This window comes from Carassius auratus, chromosome 25, assembly GCF_003368295.1.
Source record: "Carassius auratus strain Wakin chromosome 25, ASM336829v1, whole genome shotgun sequence".
In the NCBI taxonomy this organism is placed as follows: Eukaryota; Metazoa; Chordata; class Actinopteri; order Cypriniformes; family Cyprinidae; genus Carassius; species Carassius auratus.
Window position 1 is genome coordinate 17,458,348 of NC_039267.1, and position 24,298 is coordinate 17,482,645.

Consider the following 24,298-nt stretch of genomic DNA (forward strand, 5'->3'; position numbering starts at 1 on the left):
CTGCTTAAATAGGCCCTAAATATAACCGGAACGTGTACGTGCGCACGTCATCGCGTATGCGGAATCCTATTGGCTGTTTCACCTGTCAATAAGAATTAAGGGTTTTGCATACGGTGTGCGAGGAGCCAATCGTCTACGGTTATCGACAGAATAATACAAATAAATTACTCGACCTAGACGTTTATTGTTTGGCTTGGTATTGACTCTTTACGTTTTTTTTTGAGCCATTTCATGTAAATATAGTTAACAGATACACATAATTTTGAAAGAGCATACAAAGTAAAAAAGAAGAAGGGTTTAGTACTTTTTTTTCATTAAAAATGTAAAAGAGCGAAAATATTTGTATTGCATTAGTGAATTTACATTTTGTGAAGAGATGTTTTAGTTTTTATCATAATTAAAATTATATATATATATATGTGTGTGTGTGTGTGTGTGTGTGTGTGTGTGTGTGTGTGTGTGTGTGTGTGTGTGTGTGTGTGTGTGTGTGTGCAATAACATTCAAAGAAAATGCACTAAATTACATAATAAAATACATTATTAACGTGGGTGGATTACTTTTGTAATACGTAGCTTGAATTAAAATTATAAATTATTGCATAAATTATACTTGATATTTACTCTGCACAAACCTTGCGGTAAGATTTATTTTTGAGTTCACATTTAATTATTATTTATATATTTTTATTATCCTGGAAGTAATTACAAAATATTTTGCAACACAGCTGATGGTTGAAGATTTACGATTTTAGTACAGTCTATTATTTGATCTATACATCTGTTACAAATATATAATAAATAATAATTAATATTTTGGTTTTACAAGATGCATTAAAATCAAAAAACGCAAAAGACACAAGAGGTCAGTATTTCCATGGTTTTGCAAGTCAGTCTTTATTTAAATAATGACGTCAAACCGGTTTGCTGTATTCAAATTTGTATTCAAATTTATATATTTTTTATTTATGCTTATTTAAAATGTTAAGCATCATTACTCTGTTGTAATATTTTGTTCAAACAGCTCTATGAAACGCGCTTTTGATATGGTTGATTGTCACGTGGTTTGAATTACTTTTCTCTGCGCTAGTATGATGATCATACTTTGTTAAATAAATAAATAAAATAGAGATTGGTGGGGCTATTTATATTTCAGTTTTACATCCTTTAAAATTATTTATTAATCATCGAAATGTTCTAAATTACACCTTTTCGTATTAAAAAACGTGCTTAGATTAAGGCATCTCAATGGAGATTTTTGTTTTCTGAGCCGTCTATCGCCCTCTTGAGGACGAATCCTGAATTCACACAAGTCCCACCTTCTGTGAAGAGATGGGCCAATAGGAGCCTCTCAAAAGCGAGCTCTGATTGGACAGTTTAAAGGCCCTTCACAAGGTGTTCCAATAATAGTACACAATCATGAGATTGAGGGCGGGACTTGACAGAATGCAGCGACTAAGATCAGATGGTCGTGTTTTCCACACAGTTTTATGTGGGATGGACCGACTGCAGCACAGCGTGAAAACTTTTTCCTCTGGGGCGGTGATCCAAACGGATGAAATCCGCTAATTTTCTCAGACTTTTGCGCTGTAAAAAACACCAAATATAAGAACAGTTCGTTTATATTTAGCAGTCGGAGCTGTATAGTGAGACTTAACACAGAAAAAAAACCCTGAATGTTGTTTCAGCGTCTTTTTAATTTATTGCACACACTTTGGTCGTTGTATCATCGGCTCGGACAAAAAGTGGATAACTGTTTCCTACATTTACGTTAGTCATAAAGGTAAGAATGTACAGATTTTGCATGCGGAAAAATGTAATACCTCATAGCATTGCTGTTCATACGCATTCAGCATCACAATCTAAAATATTATAATTTTGCATCGAACGTTTTAACAGAACATCAAAATCAAGATGAATATTTCGTGTAAATATAAAAACAGTATTTAAACAGCATGTTTTTAGTATTATACAGACAATCACATCCGTGGACATCAACACAAAATCAGAGTTTATTAATCAAATCCAAAGAGATTTGCTTTTAACACTGGGAAAACGCATGCAATAACACCCAACAGTTAAAAGTCGTTTTTCACTGCTACTTTTTTTTTATCCTCCTCTATATGTGTATGAAATTATTTGTTAACATTACCTAAATAAAGATGGTAGATCAGTGTTATTTAATTAGTAAATTCTCTCAAATATTTTGCCTTTTCATTTTTATTCAATTATTGATATTTGAAGGATAGGTCTTCTTAACAAAATTGGTGTTTGACAATTGAAACACGTCTATTTGATGCAATATGAGGTTACTACTAAATAATTACTATGTCATGTAGAATCCATGGTGTCATGCATTGCCATAGAAATTTGTTTTTGGTTGTTCTAACAAAGATTGGTTATTATTTTATCATATCATGTAAGCAAAATGCTCATTTAATCCAACAAAGTGTCTTTAGTGCATTTTTGTATTGCCATCAAAGTATGCAAATGCTTCACAGTGGGAATGCCTAACTACTTTATTGAAAGTGGTAAGATGAGAGATTAATAATAAACCACTTAGTCACGTTGACACTTCATCCAGTACCCTCGTAACTCAGTTTTTGGCTGGTCCTTCAAAGCCAGCCTGCTGATCACAACCATGGCAAAAGAACAAAGGCAGTATTATATCCAGCTCAACGTGCCATCCAGATGTTAGCGATTCTGCCAGTCTACGTCCTAGCCGTTGGTCGTGGAGGTGGGTTTTGGGGCGCCGACGTTTATTCTCAAGTTTATTAAAGCACCTCAACTGAGACTTGAGACTCAACAAACTCCGAGATTTACAAGAACGAAGGCAGCTCTCGCTAGTCTGTAGTTAAAGACCACATCAGGTAGACTTTTCTTAGGTTGAAGGACTTTGTTTAAAAACCTGGCATGGTTTTATTCCCTTCATAGTTGTGAGGAAAGCTTTGTTTTCCTGTTACCTTCCATGAAAGCTCCTCATTGTTTGGCTAAATGTGCCAAACTTCGTGAAAGAATCAAGCGTAGCAAAGTACATTTTAGGACACCCAGGGGATTTAGGAGCAAGATTTGGAGATTTCGCTGTGAATTCACTCGCTTTCTTCCAAAACCTCAGGTTATTGTTTTACTGGGGTGGAGAAAGAAGGTTTGTTTTCCTTCCTCCGGCATCCCAGATGGGAGATTTGGTGAGGACACAGTTCTCCTCTGTGTTTGGCTGACGGGAGGTCTTTCGTGGTTCAGTTTGATTGTGTAGTGGTGTTGTTTGTTTACTTAGTGTTTGATTTGCACCTTCATTTTCCCTTGGGAAGGAACGAGATTCAAAACACGAGGTTTAAATATATATTCCAATACAGCCGTAGGTCACATAAAAGAATAACCAAGAACAAACAGTTCTTCTAAATAAAAAAAAAAAGTATTTGAACTTTAGTATCAAAACCTGCCATGTTATAAATAACATTTCTTAGCCATATAACTCATGGATGATGGCTACAACTGAAAGCCTTTGATAAGAGAAAGCGCGAAGGGGGCTAGAAACGTCTTATCTCCTGAAGCGCTCAGTGCCCAGCTGTGTGGAATGTGTAACCTCAATGTTATCAGTTTCCATGGTGTAAAATCAAGGCCTAAGTCTTTGGATAACTACCTGCGTGCCATCAAGCCTCAACAATGCCTTAGTCACTAGCTAATCTTTTCAGTAAATTCACAGCGGACCCAAAAACCTCTGTCATCTTTTACTCAACCTGACACCGTTCCAAACCTGTGTGACTTTCATTTGTCTGTGGAGCATAAAGAAGATGATATGAAGAAGGTTTCAGCTGTTTTTGTCCATATTATGAAAGTCAAAAGGAGCCAAATCTTCCAAGCTCCAATAAGGATCAAATGGTGGGATGAAACTAATCCAGATGACTGTTTTTGAAGCAACACAGTCACATTCAGTGAAGAACTGATCAAAATCTAGGGCTTCATTCACTCTCGAATTAAAACATTGATCAACCATCAGTCTACCATTTGGTCACGTGACGTGAGGTTTGACCTCGAAAGCTTTGGGTCACATTTACTTTCATAAACTGACAAAATAAGATTGTTCAAAAGATCTATCTATCTATCTATCTATCTATCTATCTATCTATCTATCTATCTATCTATCTATCTTCTATCTATCTATCTATCTATCTATCTATCTATGTGTGTTTCTTGGGGTGTTTTTACTCTTGGAACGGTTTCAGCCGAGGCCTGCAACTAATTATGGGAGAGTGCATAGATCGCTAGTAATTACATGTAGCATGGCAGCTAGTGCAAGCACAACAGAATAAAAGGTTAATCCAAAATAGCTCAGCAATAGTAACAGCACACCATCTTTCCATGAGAAATTAGCTCATTCTCTTTGGTTTTGGATAGACCTTCAAACTTGTATCATTGGTTTTTAATTTGATCCTTTCCTTACAGACTTTAGAGTTTAGCCGCTGCCAAAAGCTCACTTGATTCTTAATAACCCAATGTTAGGTTTTTTAGACATATGCTATGTTAACTTCCCATTTGGAGGAATATTCGGGGGATATTTCTTTTCTATATTTGCTTTTATGCAGTTTTTGAATCAGCCAAATCTTGAGTTTTTCCTGAAGAACATGTGAGTGTCCATACAAAAACCCTTCATCTAGAAATGCCATCCAAAGTTTAACTCTGGGTTAGTGGTTTGTTTAACATTAAGTTTGAGCAATAATATGTTTTGTTTGTCTTAGCAATCACCACAATTTATTCTCTTGGTCCCGGACAAAGCATAAGGAAGACGAGTTTGCCAAATGTTTTTAATAAGCAGGACGAAATGAAATATGTTGTTTATATTTACGCATGAAGTTGGACAAGGAGTACAGTGAAATTGGCGGGAAAACGTTGGGTACCTTACTTCGTTGATTCCTGAGGGACAATTCAGATGCCTGAATCAGAAGTATGAGCAATGGTTAGAGGATATTACTCAGTTGAGTTCATTGAGTTAGGCTTATAAAGACAGTCTCAAAATCAACGCTGGTGGAATTTATACCTCCTTCCTGCTTTCTGTCTGCAAACAACAGCCAAAGTCACATTTTACAGTGCAAGAGTTTCATTTACACCATGCTGATGGTCTGAATGCTAATAGAGTATAGATAAATGATATAGAAATAGGTGGTTTATAGACATCAGGACCTGAGAAGAGACATTCGCTGTTTATGAAAGAACTCGGATGCAGCCAATGTGTTTCTATAATGAATAATGCAATCTACCAAAAGCATCGCAAATTAGTGTAGGGTCGCAAACAAACAGAGCCATTGATAATCAGGTGCGTGTAATCTACTAACAACACAAGCACAAAATTGATTAAGACATGCTTTTTGGGGACGTTAAATAATGCCGTAAATATAAAACCAGTAAGTCGACTACCATAAACTATACTAAATCACCTTGCACGATTTATTTACCCATACATTTTGTGACACAAATATAAACTCCTACAAATGCATATGCAGTAAGTAAATCCTAACAGTAGGTTTTAATGCCAAAGGATTTGTGTTAGTGCAAATTGTAGGTAAATCTGGCCCATAGTTTTCATGTGGAATGATGTCATCATGAAGTCATTGATGGATTTAGCAAATGGACAGTCAGTTCCCAGATACTTCATTGTGACTTCCACAAATGGTTCTTGATTCACTTCTGCAGTGCTCGTTTTAGACTTAAGTGATCACTTGTGCTCAGCATTAAGCGCAGATGATTGAATGGAGCACTCATGGTGAGGCAGCAATCAAATTCAACACAGTCTCTTCCTGATTAAGTCTGGTGGCCTGAACAAAACCATTCAAATGGCCAATATAGCTTCAATACTTCTCAGTTTCTACACGACTTGGACGTGCCTAATGACATTTGCTTGTGCTTCCATGAAGCCTCTACGCCTGAGGTTGTCTTACAAAATACAAATAATCATAATGTGTCACTTTGCCACTATTTTTGCCACTAACTTTTTGTTTTTATTCTGCTCTTGCCTTGTGAAAAAGACAACATATACTATGGACTTGTGATCTAATTCTTAGAAGGTCAAACTTTAAATAACACACGTTTTGATATTACATTTTGTACTCTGTCTGATCAGACAACCTTGGTTCTTCTCTTGTGTTTTTGGTTAATTCAGTCAAACATATATGCAGCCGACGTGAAGTCATCCGTTAACTGGGCTTCCTTGTTTCAGTGATCGCTCCTGGAAAAATGTCAGCATAGAGTCGGCTGCAGGCCACTTTTGCTTAAGTCAGAAAAGGACACATAAAATGGCCCCACTATGCATCTGACTATTGGCTACAAGACTCCATCTGTTGTCATAGACGCTAAAGGGCAGTAAAAATGAAGGACAAAACTCATCTTCTTACAGTAGGGCAAAATGGAGTGAAAATGGTATGCAGCTTGCAACAAACCTTTGACATTTGCTGAGGATCACACACCTAAATACAGATTAGAAAGAAAGAGTGCATGTTGCGTGACAATTCCAAGTGGAATTTTTTTAAATAAATTTATGGGCCAATTTAAAATGTTATTTGAATGTCCTTGCATTGGCAGCCTGGTTTCTGAATGATTCCAAACCATGTATAAATCAAAAATTAGAAATTTGGCAAGAACTCCACATTGACTGCGGTAGCTATTTGTTTTGTTTTTTCTAATAAGCTCTCTACTTTCCATTTTGGCTCAGACAGAAGAGCTCTTATAGGGGTTCCTCCACACCATATGTCTCAGCACTAAACCAGAGATATTCAGTGTGCTTCTTTTTACAGGGGCGAAAAAAGCAGTTGAAAAGACACCTATTATTACACCATGTATGCAAACAATTGGGTTACTGTTGAAGAAATGGTAGAATATGGCAATAGAAAAGCCAAGGTCATGCTTTGATTCCTAGGAAACATGTCCTGATAAAATGTATGATGATAAAAACTGCCAATTGAGATTTATGCCGTTTAAATTTTTAGATCAAAAAACAAACTATTATTAAGCAAAATTAATGATTTAATTATACTGTGAAAGATATCCAGAACTGCCTGTTTAAGAATTGTTTTTGTTATTTTTACTATATCATCAATTTTTATTTTTCAATTATGAAGGATTTTTAACTAAAGACTTCTGCTTAAAAAAAAAAACACACATATATGCTAAGCTATATGTTTTAACAATCTGGTTTTTAGTCCCAAAAAGAGTTGTCCTTTGACTGCACATCGTTTTTTGTGAGTAATGCATCATTTTGTGTGGCTGCAGATTTTATTAGCCTAGGACGGGTGTAGTATTTCATTCAGAGAAGAGCTCTGACTTGATGCTGTGGACTTTGGCTGCTGCAGTGCTTTACTTTTCCAGCGCAGTGCCCCATACAGTCAGTAAATCGTCCCTGTCCCTCTGCTGGAGCCAAACTCAAAGCTCAGAGAACAAATTTGTTTTTATATTAGAACTTCAAAGAAACTAAGAGTGGACAAAATAAAATTGTCTGGCATGTCATAAACAATAAAGGACGTCATGGATTATCTTGTGATTGTACGTTCTGACAACATTATCAAAAGAATTGTGGATAAAAATGTATCTTAGCTGTTGAATGTCTTTGGATAGGCCTGTAACGATAACAAATTTTGCTGGACGATAAATTGTCCAAGAAATTATCGCAATAAACGATAATATTGTTGTTCTGAAGACCAGTTTAAACTAATATAATGATAATAGCATAATAATGCAGGTACACCTTTTCAAAGATCAATAAAGTTTTTTATTTTATGGCAGATTCTGAGCAAGAAATATTAACATGTTGACTTTGTGTGGCTTAAAATTAATTAAATTTGTATGTTTGTATGTTACATCTATATATGTTTATATGCTAGTTAGGGATGGTCATATTGACCGATTCATATTTAACCGTTAACCGAATATAAACATTTTGACCGATGAAGGTGCCGTTCACATATCGTGTTTTTGGGGCGCTCAAGTTCGTTATTTCAAATGCGGTATGCGCGCTCATAATGGCAACAGCGGTCACAACACGCTCGTTTTTTTCCAAGCGCGTCCGCACCACATCTATTTAAAAAACATCTCAGCTTTTCAGAATGACGCAAGCGCACCAGGTCATGTGAAAAGAACCAACTCAATCAGCTTCCTTCGTGGTGAAATACCCCATTGTTTTTGAAAAATGGGGTGCACCCAAACAGAAATTTCCTTGTTGTAACGGATATCGCAGCTGATGGATGCTTAGCAACGACAGATGCCTCAGGAGCGCAACTGCCCGATCGCTTTGGAAAGAATGAGAAAATGACACGCCTAGCGACATGTGCCCCTAATATTTTTACTCCGTTAAAGTTTTCTGCATGGTAATAATAATAATAATAATAATATATATGTGTGTGTGTGTGTTAACTCACTGGGCGCGTTGACACCGAGCGTCAACCTCCTGCTCTCTCTCGTGAAGCCCATACGGAAGTGACTAAAACTGTAATTCATCAACTGGCCACTTGAGGCTGGCTGCAAAAGGGAGTCAATCCCATAGACTCCCCATGTTAAAATGCCCAACTTTACAGCAGAAAAAAAATGTTTACAGCCTGGTGCAAAAAATTATTTTGGTCTATATATCAATTTTTGTATCTGCATTTTTTTATAACTCATCCGTTTAAATTATGTTAAGCATTAAAGTTCTGCATTATTAAGGACGTGGCCACTAGAGTGACAGGTGGATTGCCGCTGCTGTCACCGCCGTCGCGCTAGGTGGGCGTGGCTTCAGCAACTAGCTCCCGCATTTTTGCCTATTTTTGATTACCCGAGAGTGACAGGCGGTGAAGCACTGCCAAGATAGTGACGGCCCGCTCTGTCCACTTTTGGTTTCAAAAACTCTCTTCGGAAACCTATGTTTTTATACAGTCTATGGTTCACACTAAAAGCGAAGCAAATATTTGCTTCGCATTACTTGTTTTAGAGCAGGGTTCCTCAAATCTTGCCCCGGAGGGCCAATGCGCTGCAGTGTTTAGCTCCAACCCTGATCAAACTCACCTACCTGTGATTTTTTGAATGATCCTGAAAACATTGATTAGCGTGCTCAGGTGTGTTTGGTTAGGGTTTAAGCTAAACACTGGAAGAAAGTATTTTCGCGGCACATTCAAATACTTAAATTCACTTTTGGTGTGCAGACTGTGCACACACCATTAAGACTCTTTTATGTCACAGTTTGTGTAATATTTTCTTTGCTCAGAGAATAAACTGAGATCTTGTGAATTTTCTCTGCAAAGCTGAAGATTTGCTCAGGCGTGCGTGGTTGCAACCCCTTCGTCCTAAAATTGTACCTGTTCATAGAAGTGGGAGGAACATAATGTCAGGTCCAGCTGGTCTCACTGATTCCAGCAGGACGTCCACACTGCAGCCAACTGTTTTTCGTGTCATCCTCCTCCTCTTCACACACTCGGCACACCTCCACAAAAAGCACAGAATCATGGCCAACTCGTTTCTTGGAAAATATGCTATTTTGGGACCATGTGTGAGCTGTTGTTTCAAAGAGACTGACTCATTTTTTAGACAGCAGTATCGTGTTTCTTTGTTAAATACAGAAGAAGCGCTGATTGTTCAACTAGTCAGAGATCTGAGGAAGGAAATGTGTCCATCTGGAAGCACAGGGGTCTCCTGCTAATAGCACAGTCATTTCCTTTTACAAAGCTTTCCTGACCATTATAACACTCGTCTTTGTTTCTAGAAAGATGCATTTCAGATTATTGTAAAGTTAATGGTTATTTGTTTAAGCTAAAAAAAGTTAGAAATTATTTTAATGGCTTTCTAACCACAAATGCCACTTTGTAACCTCATTAAAAGGAAACATTCAGCTAGGATCAAAGAGACGGAACAAATCCTGTGGGAATAAATCATTTGCATTTACAGAAAAAAAAGCAGCAAAACAATAGTTCACCCAAAAAGGCAATTTTGTCATCATTTACTTACCCTCTTGAAATTACATTTCATACCGAATTAGCCGTCTTCTGCTGTTAAACAAAAGATAAAACCATATGTGACCCACATGTGTGCTATATTTCAAGTCTTCTGGTCCCTTAAAATAGCACCAGAACATACTTGCTAAACAAAAAAAAACATTCAGCAATGTGTCTTTGACTTAAAAATACAAATTTAACAAAAGACATTCAAAAACACAAGATCAAATTCATTTCACACTTATCAGTATGAGAATATGAGAATCTGCAGGAGGCAGAGAGAAGTATATATCATTCCCAGGTGTTTCCTAACCCGTGTTGGGGTTGTTGCAGAGTTGCTGTGAGGGGGGTGACGGCTGTACCACTGGACCCCTGGAGCAGGACAGTATGACGTCACAGACCAGCAGCCCCAGATCCTCCAGAGACTGACTCAGGATGGAGCTGAAGGTGTGGGTCGATGGAGTTCAGCGCGTGGTCTGTGGGGTCACAGAGGCCACCACCTGCCAGGAAGTGGTCATCGCTCTGGCTCAAGCTATTGGTAGGTAGTGTCAATTTTGAGTTGTCTCTTTTAATGTTGTTTTCCATGTCAAAAAATGAATTGAATGGAAAAGTGCTGACGAAGCTACTTTGAAAGTATTCACAAGGATTAGTTCAACTAAGAATGAAAACTCATAAATCACTAATCCTCATGTCGTTCAAAACTTGTATGACTTTAAAGGACAGTTAACCCAGTTAACATTTAACAATTTAGTGTTCCTGTAGCTCAACTGGCAGAGCACTGCACTAGCAAGCAAGCAAGCGCAAGGTTGGGGGTTCGATTCCCCGGGAACACATGATGTGTAAAAATTGATAATCTGAATGCACTGTAAGTCGCTTTGGATAAAAGTGTCTGCTAAATGCATAAATTTAATTTTTAATTTAGTTAAATTTTTTTTACCCAAAAATGGAAATTACCCTATTATATACTCACCCTCAAGTGATCATAGGTGTATAGGACGTTCTTTCAGACGAATACAGTCGGAGTTAATATTAAAAAAAATATCCTGGGTTTTTCAAGCTTTACAAAGGCAGTGAATGGGGGTTAAGATTTTGAAATCCAAAACCGCTACAATCCATCATAAAAAGTATTTAGCATGGCTTAGCAACATCTATATTTACAACTTTATAGTCCACAATCTCTAGCTTTTGCTAACTTTCATACATGCGTTCACAAGAGAGTGGTGTTCCAGAGGACGATGTAGGACGTAGGCGTAGAATAAGTGCCTGTACACTGCTGCCTCTTTAGCCCCGCCCCCCGATTGGTGCGCGTAGACAGAAACCAAATGATAAAGATGGCTCTGAAGACAAATTTTGTTGACCTTGAAGCAATCTTTATCATTTGGTTTTTGTGCAGTGCCAAGCAGTGCACTGGCTTCCTTCTGATGTGAACATTAGGAAAAAGTCGATTAAATTTATTTTTAATGAAGATCCAGACCACGTCAGGAATAACTTGGTCATTAGTTCACTTCGTTTTACTGCAAATTCGTTTACAAACTAGGCACAATCCGATGCAGGATTTTCAGAAAGATTGAAAATAAAAGAACACTTTGCCGACTATAAAGTGTGAGTAACTGTTTTCATTACGTGATTTCTCTTGATTTGTCTGTTATTACAGATTGTTTGATATGTACTGAGTATTTATGCATTTTTAACCTAAATCGCTGCATACACAATCAAATCAGTGGGTGTTTGAGTCTTCTGAATGATGTTTTCTGATGTAAAAATCTTGATGACATTATGAGAGAACAGTACGAAATAAATGAATTAATTAAATTAATTACCTGATCAAACATGTTCACTAAAATGATTTAGACATCCCAACACACAAGGAGTAACACAGCATGACACAAAAACACTGATAAACAATTCTGTCATGCTACTGCTATCTATTGAAAAAAAGTTCTTTAATGGAGAAGACTACCAAACTAGCAAAAAGCTGTACTTCTTTTTTTTTGTTTGGTTACTCCCCAGCAGTGGCATGGAAGACTTAAATCATGGAAGCTATAGTTGCTTACACAGATGCCATAAATTTTGAGTAATGCGGAAACCATCTGGCATTGAGGTTGAGTAATCATCATCCATTTCATAATTAAAAGAAGATTAAGTATCGGAGAGTTTGTTTTGGCTTTCCAACAGCTTGAGACTAGTTTAACAACTTGTTTAAAGACATCAGCCATATTTTAAGGAGTTTCAAGGAGAGGGCGCGAATAGTTTAGAAGGCTGATTTCAGTTAATTACATCACCAGTGGGACCCAAAGCAATTTGGTTTTGATTCAGACCTGTCTTGGTTGACGTCATCGTTTGAATCTATTTTCAGCTGCACTCAGACTGGTACAATCTAAGGGCCCCCTCTTGTATTAGTGAGAAACGTGCTGGCGCAACCAAAGTGCCCGCTGACATGGAAAATCTGACTCATTTTACTGAAAGAAACAACTCTGAAGAACACCTCAATCTTCTTTGGCAGCTTTGAAAGTAATTTGTATGTTTTTATTGGGGGAAGAGGGTGTAAAAAATTATAATAATTGCTCGCTTATTTCGAATGTGTATCTTTAGATGAAGAATCATTCTGTCATTTTGCCCTCCAGCTAATTATATGGTAGTGGAGAAGAACAGGAAATGATGGGTGGAAGAGGGTGGAATGGGATTGGGAAACACATCCCTTATATATTTGTGTATTCACATAACAATGATATAAGTCATGACAGATTTAAACAAGAATTACCCTTTGGTTTTTCCCCCTTTAAAAGGTTTTAGAGAAGTAAAGTAATATTACTTTGGGAAAGTGTTTATAATGATATACACTAATGTGAGATTGTAAATCATACTGTTTTAATTTACACATTTTTGCTTTAGGCATGATGCTAAGCATTAGGTAAATTAGTCAACAAAAAAATTTTGAGAGCACCAAACAATTAATTCAACCAAAAATCTAAAATTCTGTCATTAATTATACATCCTCATGTCGTTCCAAACCCACGAAACCTTTCTTCATCTTTGGAACACAAATTAAGATGTTTTTAATGAAATCCGAGAGCTTTCTGACAGAAACTCAACTACCACATTCAAGACCCAGAAAGGTCGTAAGGACATTGTTAAAATAGTCCGTGTGACATCAGTGGTTTAACTGTTATTTTATGGAATTGCAAGAATACTTTTTGTGTGAAAATAAAATAAAAATAACAACTTTATTCAACGATTTCTTCCGTGCCAGTCTTCGACGTATGTTCACAAGAGTATCACGGTGGATGTGAGTGGTACTGCTGACGCAAAAGCCTGCTTTCTGATGTAGACCGTCCATCTCTCTTTATTCATCTGTATATTCTGGTTCAAATAAGTAAGGCTGGGCAAAAAAAATGCAAGTCATCCTCTCGAAATCTTAAGACATCTTAATGTTTAATGTACACTGTGCATCTTCTGATTGTAAACAATGCACAGCAAATCCCGGTTCTACATCAGAACGCCTGACATGGAAGAGAAGAAATTGTTGAATAAAGCTATTATTTTTGTTTTCTTTGTAAATTTCTTGGTAAACTATCCCTTTAATACCTACTGTATGGCTTGTTGGTAATCTTGTTCAGCACTGTAATCCTTGTTCTTTTTATAGGTCGCACAGGACGGTATACATTGGTTGAAAAATGGAGGGACACCGAGCGACATCTCGTTCCTCACGAGAGTCCAGTGGCCTCTCTGAACACTTGGGGGCAGTATGCCGGTGACGTGCAGTTTATCCTGCACCGCACTGGTCCATCTCTCAATGAGTACCCCTCAACCGAAGGTCTGAATCGTCGGGGCCCAGAGCGTGGCTTGCATCGGCAGAGCCTTCCATTGATGGCCAAGCTGCGAGCTCCAGGTGACCGTTCCCTCTGTCGGCGCGAGCCACGGCGAAAGTCTCTGACCTTCACCGGTGTGCCCCGCAGTCTGAGGGACATCCTCAGTGGAGGCAGGCTCAGTGACAGTAGTGCCAAACAACGAGAGGTTTTAGTGAGAAGTGCTCACAATTCACCGTCAATGTCCCCTCGGTTATCAGGCCACCGCGTGAAGGATCTTTCCCAACTGGTGAGACTGCAGAGGGAGACTCTTTCGGTTCTAGACAGCAGGACAGAGGCGTACGAGGCAGAGCTCCGAATGTTGACTGAGAAAAGAGCTGGACTGGAGGACGACGAACTGTATGTGAAGATGACAGAGGAGGTTTCAAGTTTGGAAAAGCAGGTGCGAAGGAACAAGGTGGAGATTGAGGAAGAGGAGTTTTGGGCGACTGAGCTGGAGATTGAGCGGGAGAGCGAGAGGCAGCTGCAGGAGCACCTTCAGGAGTTGAGCAGTCGGCTGCGTGGCTGTGAGGCGGATCTGGAACAGCGGCTGATGTCTCTGCAGGGCGTAGAGGCAGGAATAGAGGCTCAAAAGCAACATAAGGAGATCAGAGAGAGCCAGCAGGCCAGTGAGGGGGAAGTGAAGGCTAGACTCCAGAGAGTGAAATCAGAACTCAAGGCTCAAGCTCAACACACGGCCCAGCTTGAAAACAGCTCAAGAGCAGTGGAGCGCTCACTGGCTGAGTCATGCAAGAGACTGCAGGTACGTCAAGTTTAACAAACAAAAGTTTGAGTAATCCATATGAAATTTTGAAATTGAAGACTACAGTGGTAATCACTGGTCTTGTGCCAGAGATTGTTATTAAAAAGATAAGCATTGCTTTTCACAAGAGATGGTCATTTTGGTAAATTTTTTCGACCGACAGTCGTTACTTGTTATCAGAACATTAACTGTCAACTGATAAGATTAGAATAATAAATTATTATTTAATAAATATAATGGAGTGTCTGTGACCCATTAAACATACAAAATACATTTTCACAGGGTTAATTTTAATGTGCAAACAGCAGCATACAGAACAACAGAGCAAAAACAGAACCTGGATTCACACATCGTCAAATTATCACATACCGGCAGTGCTTCTGAGAACAAAGAAAAACAGAATAAAATTACAAATAAAAATAATAAGATAAATAGGCCTACACTAAATATTTTTAAATTCAATTTCAATAATAATGCCGCTCCTGCTGAATTTCTGACCATTACCGCCAGGTCCCGCAACGTGTGTGTTCTACTCCCGTGATTTTTGTGGCCGCTCCCGCAAACATTCTTATATTGCTTATCATTTTTACGCTATCAGTATGCGGGTATTGATATCTCTTTTGAATGCGCACTCACTGTTCACTTTCGATTCACCTGCTGAGCAGCAAATACTCCAGCATGGTCTGCAGTCATCTATCCTACCCTCGACCCGTGATCAGTCAAGCTCGTGTTGGATGCAGGGTTGCAAAGTTCGCGTTTTTTCCACGGAATCAGGCTACTTTTCCCCGCGTGTAAACTAATAAGTATAGCATACTTTTCTTTCACCATGCAGCAAACTTAATTGAGATACTTGGGGGGAAATATTTTTAAAAAAAAAATTACGGATGGTATTAATCATTCATTTATTTTACTTCCGGTTAAAATGAACATTCCTACTTTTTACCAGTATGTGTTGTGTTGGCTGCAAAGAAGTCTACAATACCTGGATAAAACTGTTAACTATGGCTGCGTTCCACTCCACTTTTAGACACGCACTCGCAAACTTCCCTAAGCACTTCCCCTTTGGGGGAATACCTGCTGCCATTTTGAAGTGCATTCCACTTCGGGAAGTTTATATGGCCTGACCCTCGACCCCTTGATTTTGACAGCGGGAGCAAGTCTGCTTCATATGCATACTTCAGGCTGCTCCATAGACCACGATGCAACACAATTGTTACGTCATTGCAGATCACGTTTAATTTATCCCCACCCCAAACTCTAATATATAGATTTGTATCTTCTTATATATATATTTATAAATGCCAAAGCATACCACATTCCAGTTCAGCCCATTGCAAGGGTTCCACGGCTCCACCTATAGTGGGCACCAATGCAGCGTAATCAATAATGTACCTCCAAGTAAATGAGACGGAGGGAGGTTTGCAAGTGAAGGGCTTGAATGCAGTCTATTTCTGTTTATTTCAGAAATTGGATGGTGCAGGGTGCCCTAGAAGTGCCTAAAATTAAAGGCTAAAATACACTACTAAACAGTTTGCTCTAATTTGCAGTCTGGATGAGTTGACACTAGTTGTCGAAAGTTGACAGATGTCAGAGCCATTCTTCAGATTGTATTACTGCGCTGAGATCGAAGTGCTGCGAAGTGCTCTCCATACATCTTAGTCATCATTTTTATCCGCTTAGGAAATCACCACATTTAATTTTGTCACCATACTTGTGTAACTACTCATGTAACCTTCTTTGAATAGGGAAAACATGGAAGTGTTTGGTAGCTTCTAAATTCATCCCTGTTTGGATCCTAAGGAATGAAAGGTGCTAAGCTAAATGCTAACATAGTGGTGTCGCACGCTACAACTATTGAGTGCACGCACTGAGACGAGAGGTACATATCGACTCGTCTAAGTTAAGGGAAGAACATAGTGGAATATGGAAAAACGTTTTTGACATCATGACATGGTGACAATGATGATTAGCTGAAGGCACCACACGAATCAAGGTGCCAACATTAGACCTTCATTAACGACTAGCCTTAGCTATGATTTTAAAGGCAGCAGGGAGGATTTCCATTTCACGCTTTTAAGAGCCATCCAAAAATATCTGCATCTACCAGCAGGGACTCGACCAAGCTAAACAGCCAAAACTTGACCCTGTGGTTTTCTCCACAAGGCTTCTTAAGTTAAACCAGCAAAATGCTGGAGAAGGTTGACTAGCCTCAACAAACGACAAATGGTAAACAACGTAGCTGGTTGAAGTACACTTTAACTAGACGAGTTCCAAACCAGCACTCACTAACAAAAGTCATTCATGCTGGCATTAGCTGCTCTTTTCATAAGAATTCTATCTAAAATATTTCTCACTTCTTGCGATTGTTGTGAATGCAAAAATGACACATCTGTTTAGAATCGTGAGCTGATTTGGTGGAAGTACATTGGAACATTTTTACTCTTTATAAGCCAGTCGTTACTGCATTGCTGCAGGCTGAGTGCCAGTTGCAATACTACACAAACATTTCATTAGCACCTTCTCCACCCACCCTCTTTTCACCAGGAGAGTCATTATGAACTGGAGCAGCTCACCAAAGAGTTGAGGCAGGTAAACCTCCAGCAGTTCATACAACAAACCGGCACCAAAGTCACTGTTCTGCCCGTGGAGCCTGGCGATGATGACTCCAGCAGCACAACAGATGATAAAGGTATTGCTTTTAGTGCTGACAATATATCTAAAGCCCCAGGGATATGCTCCATGCAGTGTGGATTCTGTTAATATGAGACCTCAACCATAATGAGTAACAAGTCTATTTTACAAGTGTCAGTAATGGCCAGACCGCATCTGTTTTTAATTTAGTGCAGTGCCTTTTCACTTACATATCTAGCAAAAAACTGCTGGCCCATGTAGGGCCGAGTTAAAAAGTATTTTCCTGCCGAGCTTTTGCGTGCTCCTGCTTCATTAGTGCTGTGACAGATTATAGTTGCAATGAGGGACTCAGTGGTCTTGTCTGTCATTCGCCTTGTCAAGTACAAAAATCTGTTGTTTCTTTTTTACTGCTGACGTCAAGCCTGGATGAAAAATATCATTGCCGTTGCAAGCCTTCAAAGTGCTTTTTCTGTTTTTGTTTATATTAATAATCCAAAGTGCCACCTTGTGGTTAGAGTTGTTTTTGTACAGTTTGAATATTAGCCTACTGCATGCAGCCTGAATCTGATCGAATAATGAGTCAAAATCACAGATGATATTATTTCCAGCTTATTTCGTCACACTAGAAATAAGTAAACTGCATTGCATTGTGGATAGTGCATTGTGCTCCGTTGTATTTGCATATTCTATGCATTCACATTACATGCATTGTATCCATACTATATACCACAGGAATAGTATTATGGTGATATGATATTCCAAACAAGCAACTCTTATTGGAATTAAGCAAAGATATCTGGTCATGACTACACTAATTTTGTTCTTCCTTGCATATAGAGCCTTTCAATCCCTGTAAACACAATGAGACATTACACAAAGTTCTTAAATTAAGTTGTTTTCTTTGATTTCCCAGACTTTGCTGCATTAACTGGCTCACTGAAACGACCGGGTTTATCTCATCCAGAGGTTGGCGGGATCCGTGGACTCCATAGTCCGATCTTCTCAGGGTTAAATCCTGAGGGCATCTACGTCTAAGGACCACTTTTTTTCTTCTTTTTTTTCCCCCCTCTTCATATATGTTTGAGACTGAATACATTTTATTTGATGCTAATTCAAGCAAAACCGACAGCCGATGTGCTCAGCATGAAGGAGAACTCCAGTGGCCTCATGAACACCTCTTAAGCAGTTTTCAGTTTCCTGTCAGACTCAGAATACTTGATCTTGATCACAAAGAGCTGCATACCATTTCAAATACAAACAGTACGTGTGCTGATTTTCATAGTATCATTGTAGTGTCTAATGTTAGAAAGTGATATCTGTAACCTTGTCACATAAAAACAAGCAGATGAAGGATGAATAACTTTGGAAGCATAAATATATTTTTTTATTCTTATTTTAGCCTCTGAAAACATTTGTATGAATGTGCAACTTTCACATTTGTGTTTACTGTTAGTGGAGCTCAATCTGACCTGTGAGATTTAGTCTTTGTTTTTTGTTTTTTTCCATTTCATACTTTGATTTATCAATTTGTGTAAGTGTATTAATGTTGAGCCAAAGACAATCACTTATTTTAGTTGCAATGTGTTACTGCATGACTGCAAAATATTGTACTCCTTGCTTTAATTTTGCCAGTGTCATTATTTTCGAAATATGCATAAAATGTAACAGATTGAAAATGTACTTTTACTCTTAAAGGAATAGTTCACCCCGAAATGAAAATGTTCACGCTTCTATTCGAATCATTATGACTTGGGAGATATTAAAAAAAAATGTTTTAAAGGAATATTCATTTTGGGTGAACTATATCTTTAATATTATATATTTGCTATATACAATGTGGTTCAATATATGAAATCACAGCTGTTTAGCTGAAAGTAGTGCCTTTCTGAAATTCAAGCCATGTTAGGATCAACTTTTACGATGGTGCAAGCATGCTGAGTCTGTGAATTTAGATGATATAAAATATATTAAGACGTTTTATGCTCAGACTTTGCTCATATTGTGTCTTTTAAATATGGCTGCATTTAATTTCAGAAGATTTTTAGGGGCATTTAACCTTTTTTTTTTTTTTCGTTTTTTTTTTTTCTACTGTCAAGCATGTACCATATTTTTTATAAACATAGAAAAGCTTCATACAAACCCTTAAAAAATCTATATAGTACTGTGAACTACTATTAAACACTAATCCCCCCGTATGGATGCTTCTTATTTTACAACATAACTCTTTTGAATATAATATACAAAGTCAAGTGTAACAGCAAGAGAACAGAATTGGCACCTGATTAAAAAAATGATCGTTGTGTAAATACAATTATTTCATAATTTACCTTTGCTGATTTGAAGGTCTCTATTTGGGTTTCACTGAATCCAAAATCTGAAAGACTGTCAAGTGAATCCTCAGAGAAGCCAATAACATCACCTGAGAAATTTACCGCAGCATCTTACTGGGACGAGGAAGAGTCTATTTTAAGGACTTGCTGACAGCTTAATATCAAGAATATGATATTTATTAACAGACTGAACAAGAAAATTTTTTGTCTTAACATCAACTCACACACCCAATCGACATTCCTTCAGGGGGCGCTGTAGCTCTCTTATTTAACGCTTAAAAAAAAAAAACACTATAAATATAGATTAGCAGAAATCATACCATGTGTCATACTCACGGGGAAAGTATGCTTGGAAATAATATTTCATATCTTCCATTGCATTCGTTATTTAAAGTGCGCCAGCCACCCGATAGCAATAAGATTCGTGCTTTTGATCAACGTACTTTTAATGTCTCAGCTTTCAAAATCAGTTTTATAGTGAAACACAAATTATGTGTCTTACAATAATGTGTTTCTCAAGCTCTTTAATGATCAGATCGCTGTATATAAAATATAAATTCCTTTAATATCTCGAGTCGACTTTATTCTCGAAACATTTTGACTTTTTTTCTTGAAATAGTTCAACTTTATTCTCGTAGTATTACAACTTTATTCTCTTAATATTTCGACTTTATTCTCGTAGTATTACGACTTTATTCTCTTAATATTTCGACTTTATTTTCGTGGGATTACAACTTTATTCTCTTAATATTTCGACTTTATTCTCATAGTATTACGACTTTATTCTCTTAATATTTCAACTTTATTCTCATAGTATTACGACTTTATTCTCTTAATATTTCGACTTTATTCTCATAGTATTACGACTTTATTCTCTTAATATTTCGACTTTATTCTCATAGTATTACGACTTTATTCTCTTAATATTTCAACTTTATTCTCATAGTATTACGACTTTATTCTCTTAATATTTCGACTTTATTCTCATAGTATTACGACTTTATTCTCTTAATATTTCGACTTTATTCTCATAGTATTACGACTTTATTCTCTTAATATTTCGACTTTATTCTCATAGTATTACGACTTTATTCTCTTAATATTTCGACTTTATTCTCATAGTATTACGACTTTATTCTCTTAATATTTCGACTTTATTCTCGTAGTATTACAACTTTATTCTCTTTATATTTCGACTTTATTCTCGTAGTATTACAACTTTATTCTCTTTATATTTCGACTTTATTCTCGTAGTATTACGACTTTATTCTCTTAATATTTCGACTTTATTCTCGTAGTATTACAACTTTATTCTCTTTATATTTCGACTTTATTCTCGTAGTATTACAACTTTATTCTCTTAATATTTCGACTTTATTCTCATAGTATTACGACTTTATTCTCTTAATATTTCGACTTTATTCTCATAGTATTACGACTTTATTCTCTTAATATTTCAACTTTATTCTCATAGTATTACGACTTTATTCTCTTAATATTTCAACTTTATTCTCATAGTATTACGACTTTATTCTCTTAATATTTCGACTTTATTCTCGTAATATTACGACGTTATTCTCGTAATATTTCAACTTTATTAGCATAGTAGGCCTATTACGACTTTATTCTCAAAATATTTCAACTTTATTCTCGAAATATTACGACTTCTATAATCTCGTAATCTTAGATTTTTTTTTTTCAACATGGCACTAAAACGCCGTTGTATAAACTAATGTGTATCAATGCATATAAAATAAAATTTGAATCATGCATTAAAAATAAATATTTTTAAAACAAACTTGTTAAATGTTCATGAAGTGATGTATTGCAGAGCTACATAGACATCATCCCTTTCAGTAGAGAGGAACAGCTTGACTTTCTTCGACTCTAGAGTATGTATGAGTTCTTCCTTTTTGCGGAAAAAAAAAAAACATAAAAGAAAAATTTCTAAAATAAAAAAGTTCTAGACCTAATGATGGAAAAAAAGTAAAAAGCACATAGGCATATAAAGCGTAATAAGAATTGCATAAAAACAGAGTATACAGAAAAGCATCTAAGCATTTAAGAAAATATCCCATGTTTGTTTACTATTATTGTGAGACATCTTAAATATTTTTCATAAAAATATGATTTTTAAGCACATTAAATGTATCATCTGCCATAAAATGGTCATTCCATTGTGTCATAACCTAATTTTATAGCTAGTGTTTAATTTCATCAAACATAAAAAAAATTGATAAAAATAAAATAAAAAATACATTTAGCCCCATTCTATAATATGCAAGTGCTGTATTAAAATGGCCTTACTAAAGTGAACTTACCGTAATGCTTACCATAACACTCTCAACTTCATTTTGATTTCTTCTGAGCACTCCTTTGAAATGAGGATCACTTCAAAATGCAAACAGTCAGTCTTATTCTGTTCCACAAGTCTCTCATTCACTCATTAATTCATTTGCACAGTCTACATTCACAGGAAACATTTTAAAATAATAATAAATCAGCATAAACTTCCTCTCAAATTGGCCATGCATACTAATAACCTGATCTACCTTAATAAAAGTGAATGGTCTTCCTTTGTGTAGTGCATCCGTGTCTGTGGACGTTGAGATCGAGTCCAAGTCAAATAGGTCATCATCCTGCAGCACAATCAGAAGAGCACCATTCGCATGAACACATGAGATGCAGTCAAATTTCCCTTAGCAATACCCAGTCAGCAGAAGATTGTGCGTACATGAATCTCCTCCCCGATTTATGGAGCTTGCAATGCCTAGTTTTAATTAGCACAACGGCACCTGCATATCATTTCCCATCCATGTGGGACTCCATGTTTAACCATCCATAGTTCATGACCACATCTTCTTATTGGATAAAAACACCATCTTCCTCAACTGAGCACATGTGTGTGTATGTGTGCACGGTTAGAATTTATGTGCATCTTAACATTTCAATCCATCAATTTTTTTTATGTGATATTCCAAAATTCACATAAAAATTGGTAGATGGCATCACAGCTAGTGACCGAATACAGTACACACTCACACAAACATCCACTGATTTACTGATGCTCAAACAAAAAGTGTTACTTTCATCCCCGGTCTCCCCTAAATATGAAAATATGTTTGATTGACGTGCTGCTTGAGGCGTCATCTGTCACCACACATTAAAGAGCCACAAAACCATATTTTGTGCTTGAATTTCTAAAAAAATTACAAACTTAGTAAAATGAAAGAATCTGGGAAGTGAAGTGTCCCTCAGTTGTAAATCCTTCATTGGTTTGCAACGACCCTTCAATGTGACTGCCATATTGTTATCCCTCCAAAATGCCCTTTGGAGGCAGATTTATTCTGTTTTGAATACAGCAAATTATTTATGTACCCAGCATAAATTAATTTCAACCTAATATCATATTTTGGGTGAACTGTTTATTTAATGTGAAGATAAACAGTGAATTAACAAGCATTATTTAATTATTCACAACCTGTAGATATATCCAGAATACATACAGTATAATGTTCTACATTACTGAACATGGATTTAAACAAATAAATGACGTTAGAATGATAATTAAACACATTCTCCTAAAGATGACTTTCCACAGTATCAGGTTACCATTAATATTTAAACAGCAGCGTGGCAAGACTGGTTTCTGTTGTAATTCCCAGTCATGTTTGAATGTTTTCACTGCTCATCACAGCAGAACATATTTCAGGAGCAAGAAGAAAGCTGTTCATGCATTGAGTTCTTCCAACACTTAATCGGATATTTCGCTCTTGGTTAAGAATGTATTTGTATATTTAATATCTGACTGTTTGTGCTTCTTCCTCCACACCAGTTAACCTAGTCCTGTAAGAGCACATGCAGAGGCAGTTTTGTGTATTATTGAGGTGTGGCAGGTGCCCAACATTTCTTTCTCTACTGAAGGAACACTTTGAGGAGAGCTGTCTAAGTGGCCTGGTCTTTGTTTCCAACTATTTTTGGATTCCAGCACAAGACAATGACTTAATTGTTTGATCCCGCTGGACTGGACAAGACTCCAACTGGAGCGGGGAGTGAAGGGTGAAAAAGGCAAGTTCAGTTATTGTGTATTTCACTGTCCTTTCTAGACAGGTTTCAGCTGGATCCCACAAGATCTAGTTAAGTGTTTGAGAACAAGGCTGTGTTCAGGCCTAACTCTGTAAACAAAAATACCACTTGATATACTGGATGACATTTAGCAAAATATGATGTTAACGGGAACATAAAAATGGTTTTCTTGATGTTAGAGGAACATTTTTAAAGGGTATGAAGTTCCTCAAACGTTCTGCTAACTTGATTTTGATTTAAAATGCAACATTCTAGGAACATTGAATTGTAACATTCCAAGAACATAAAAATATCCAGTTTCCTTAATGTTGGTATAATGTTATTTAAAGGTTAGTATGATGCTCCTGAAACATTCAATCATTTAAACACCTGCTGCGAACAAGCACTAAAAGAAAGAGAAATAAGAACACAAACTACCTCAGCCACAGCCTTAGATGAACTGAAGATAAAATATTTGATTAACCAACTCCACAAACAGCATCACAAGCTTCAGTTATTATACCTAGACTGACGTCATTGATGTTAGACGTCTACATAAGTTCTTATTGAGAATTAACAGAGGTTTAGATGCTGACATTTTTCATTTAAAGTCACCATCATGGAGATCAGTGTTTGCTTTAGTTGGGCTCTTGACCCTTGACTTTTGTTTTTTTTTGGACACTTGCTTTTTTGGCAGTGATTGCAGATGTTTTCAGAAAA

At 37.0% G+C, this 24,298-nt stretch overlaps 1 protein-coding gene across 1 annotated transcript; it reads left to right on the forward strand.

The window, feature by feature from the left end:
• Window positions 1-1,468: 1,468 nt before the first annotated feature.
• On the forward strand, window positions 1,469-19,378 carry LOC113043561 (ras association domain-containing protein 8-like). Its single transcript, XM_026203018.1, has 5 exons — window positions 1,469-1,780; window positions 10,278-10,482; window positions 13,588-14,552; window positions 17,097-17,241; window positions 18,097-19,378. Exons 2-5 carry the CDS (start codon window positions 10,380-10,382, stop codon window positions 18,216-18,218), a joined length of 1,335 nt encoding a protein of 444 aa, XP_026058803.1. The 5' UTR covers window positions 1,469-1,780; window positions 10,278-10,379; the 3' UTR covers window positions 18,219-19,378.
• Window positions 19,379-24,298: the final 4,920 nt, after the last annotated feature.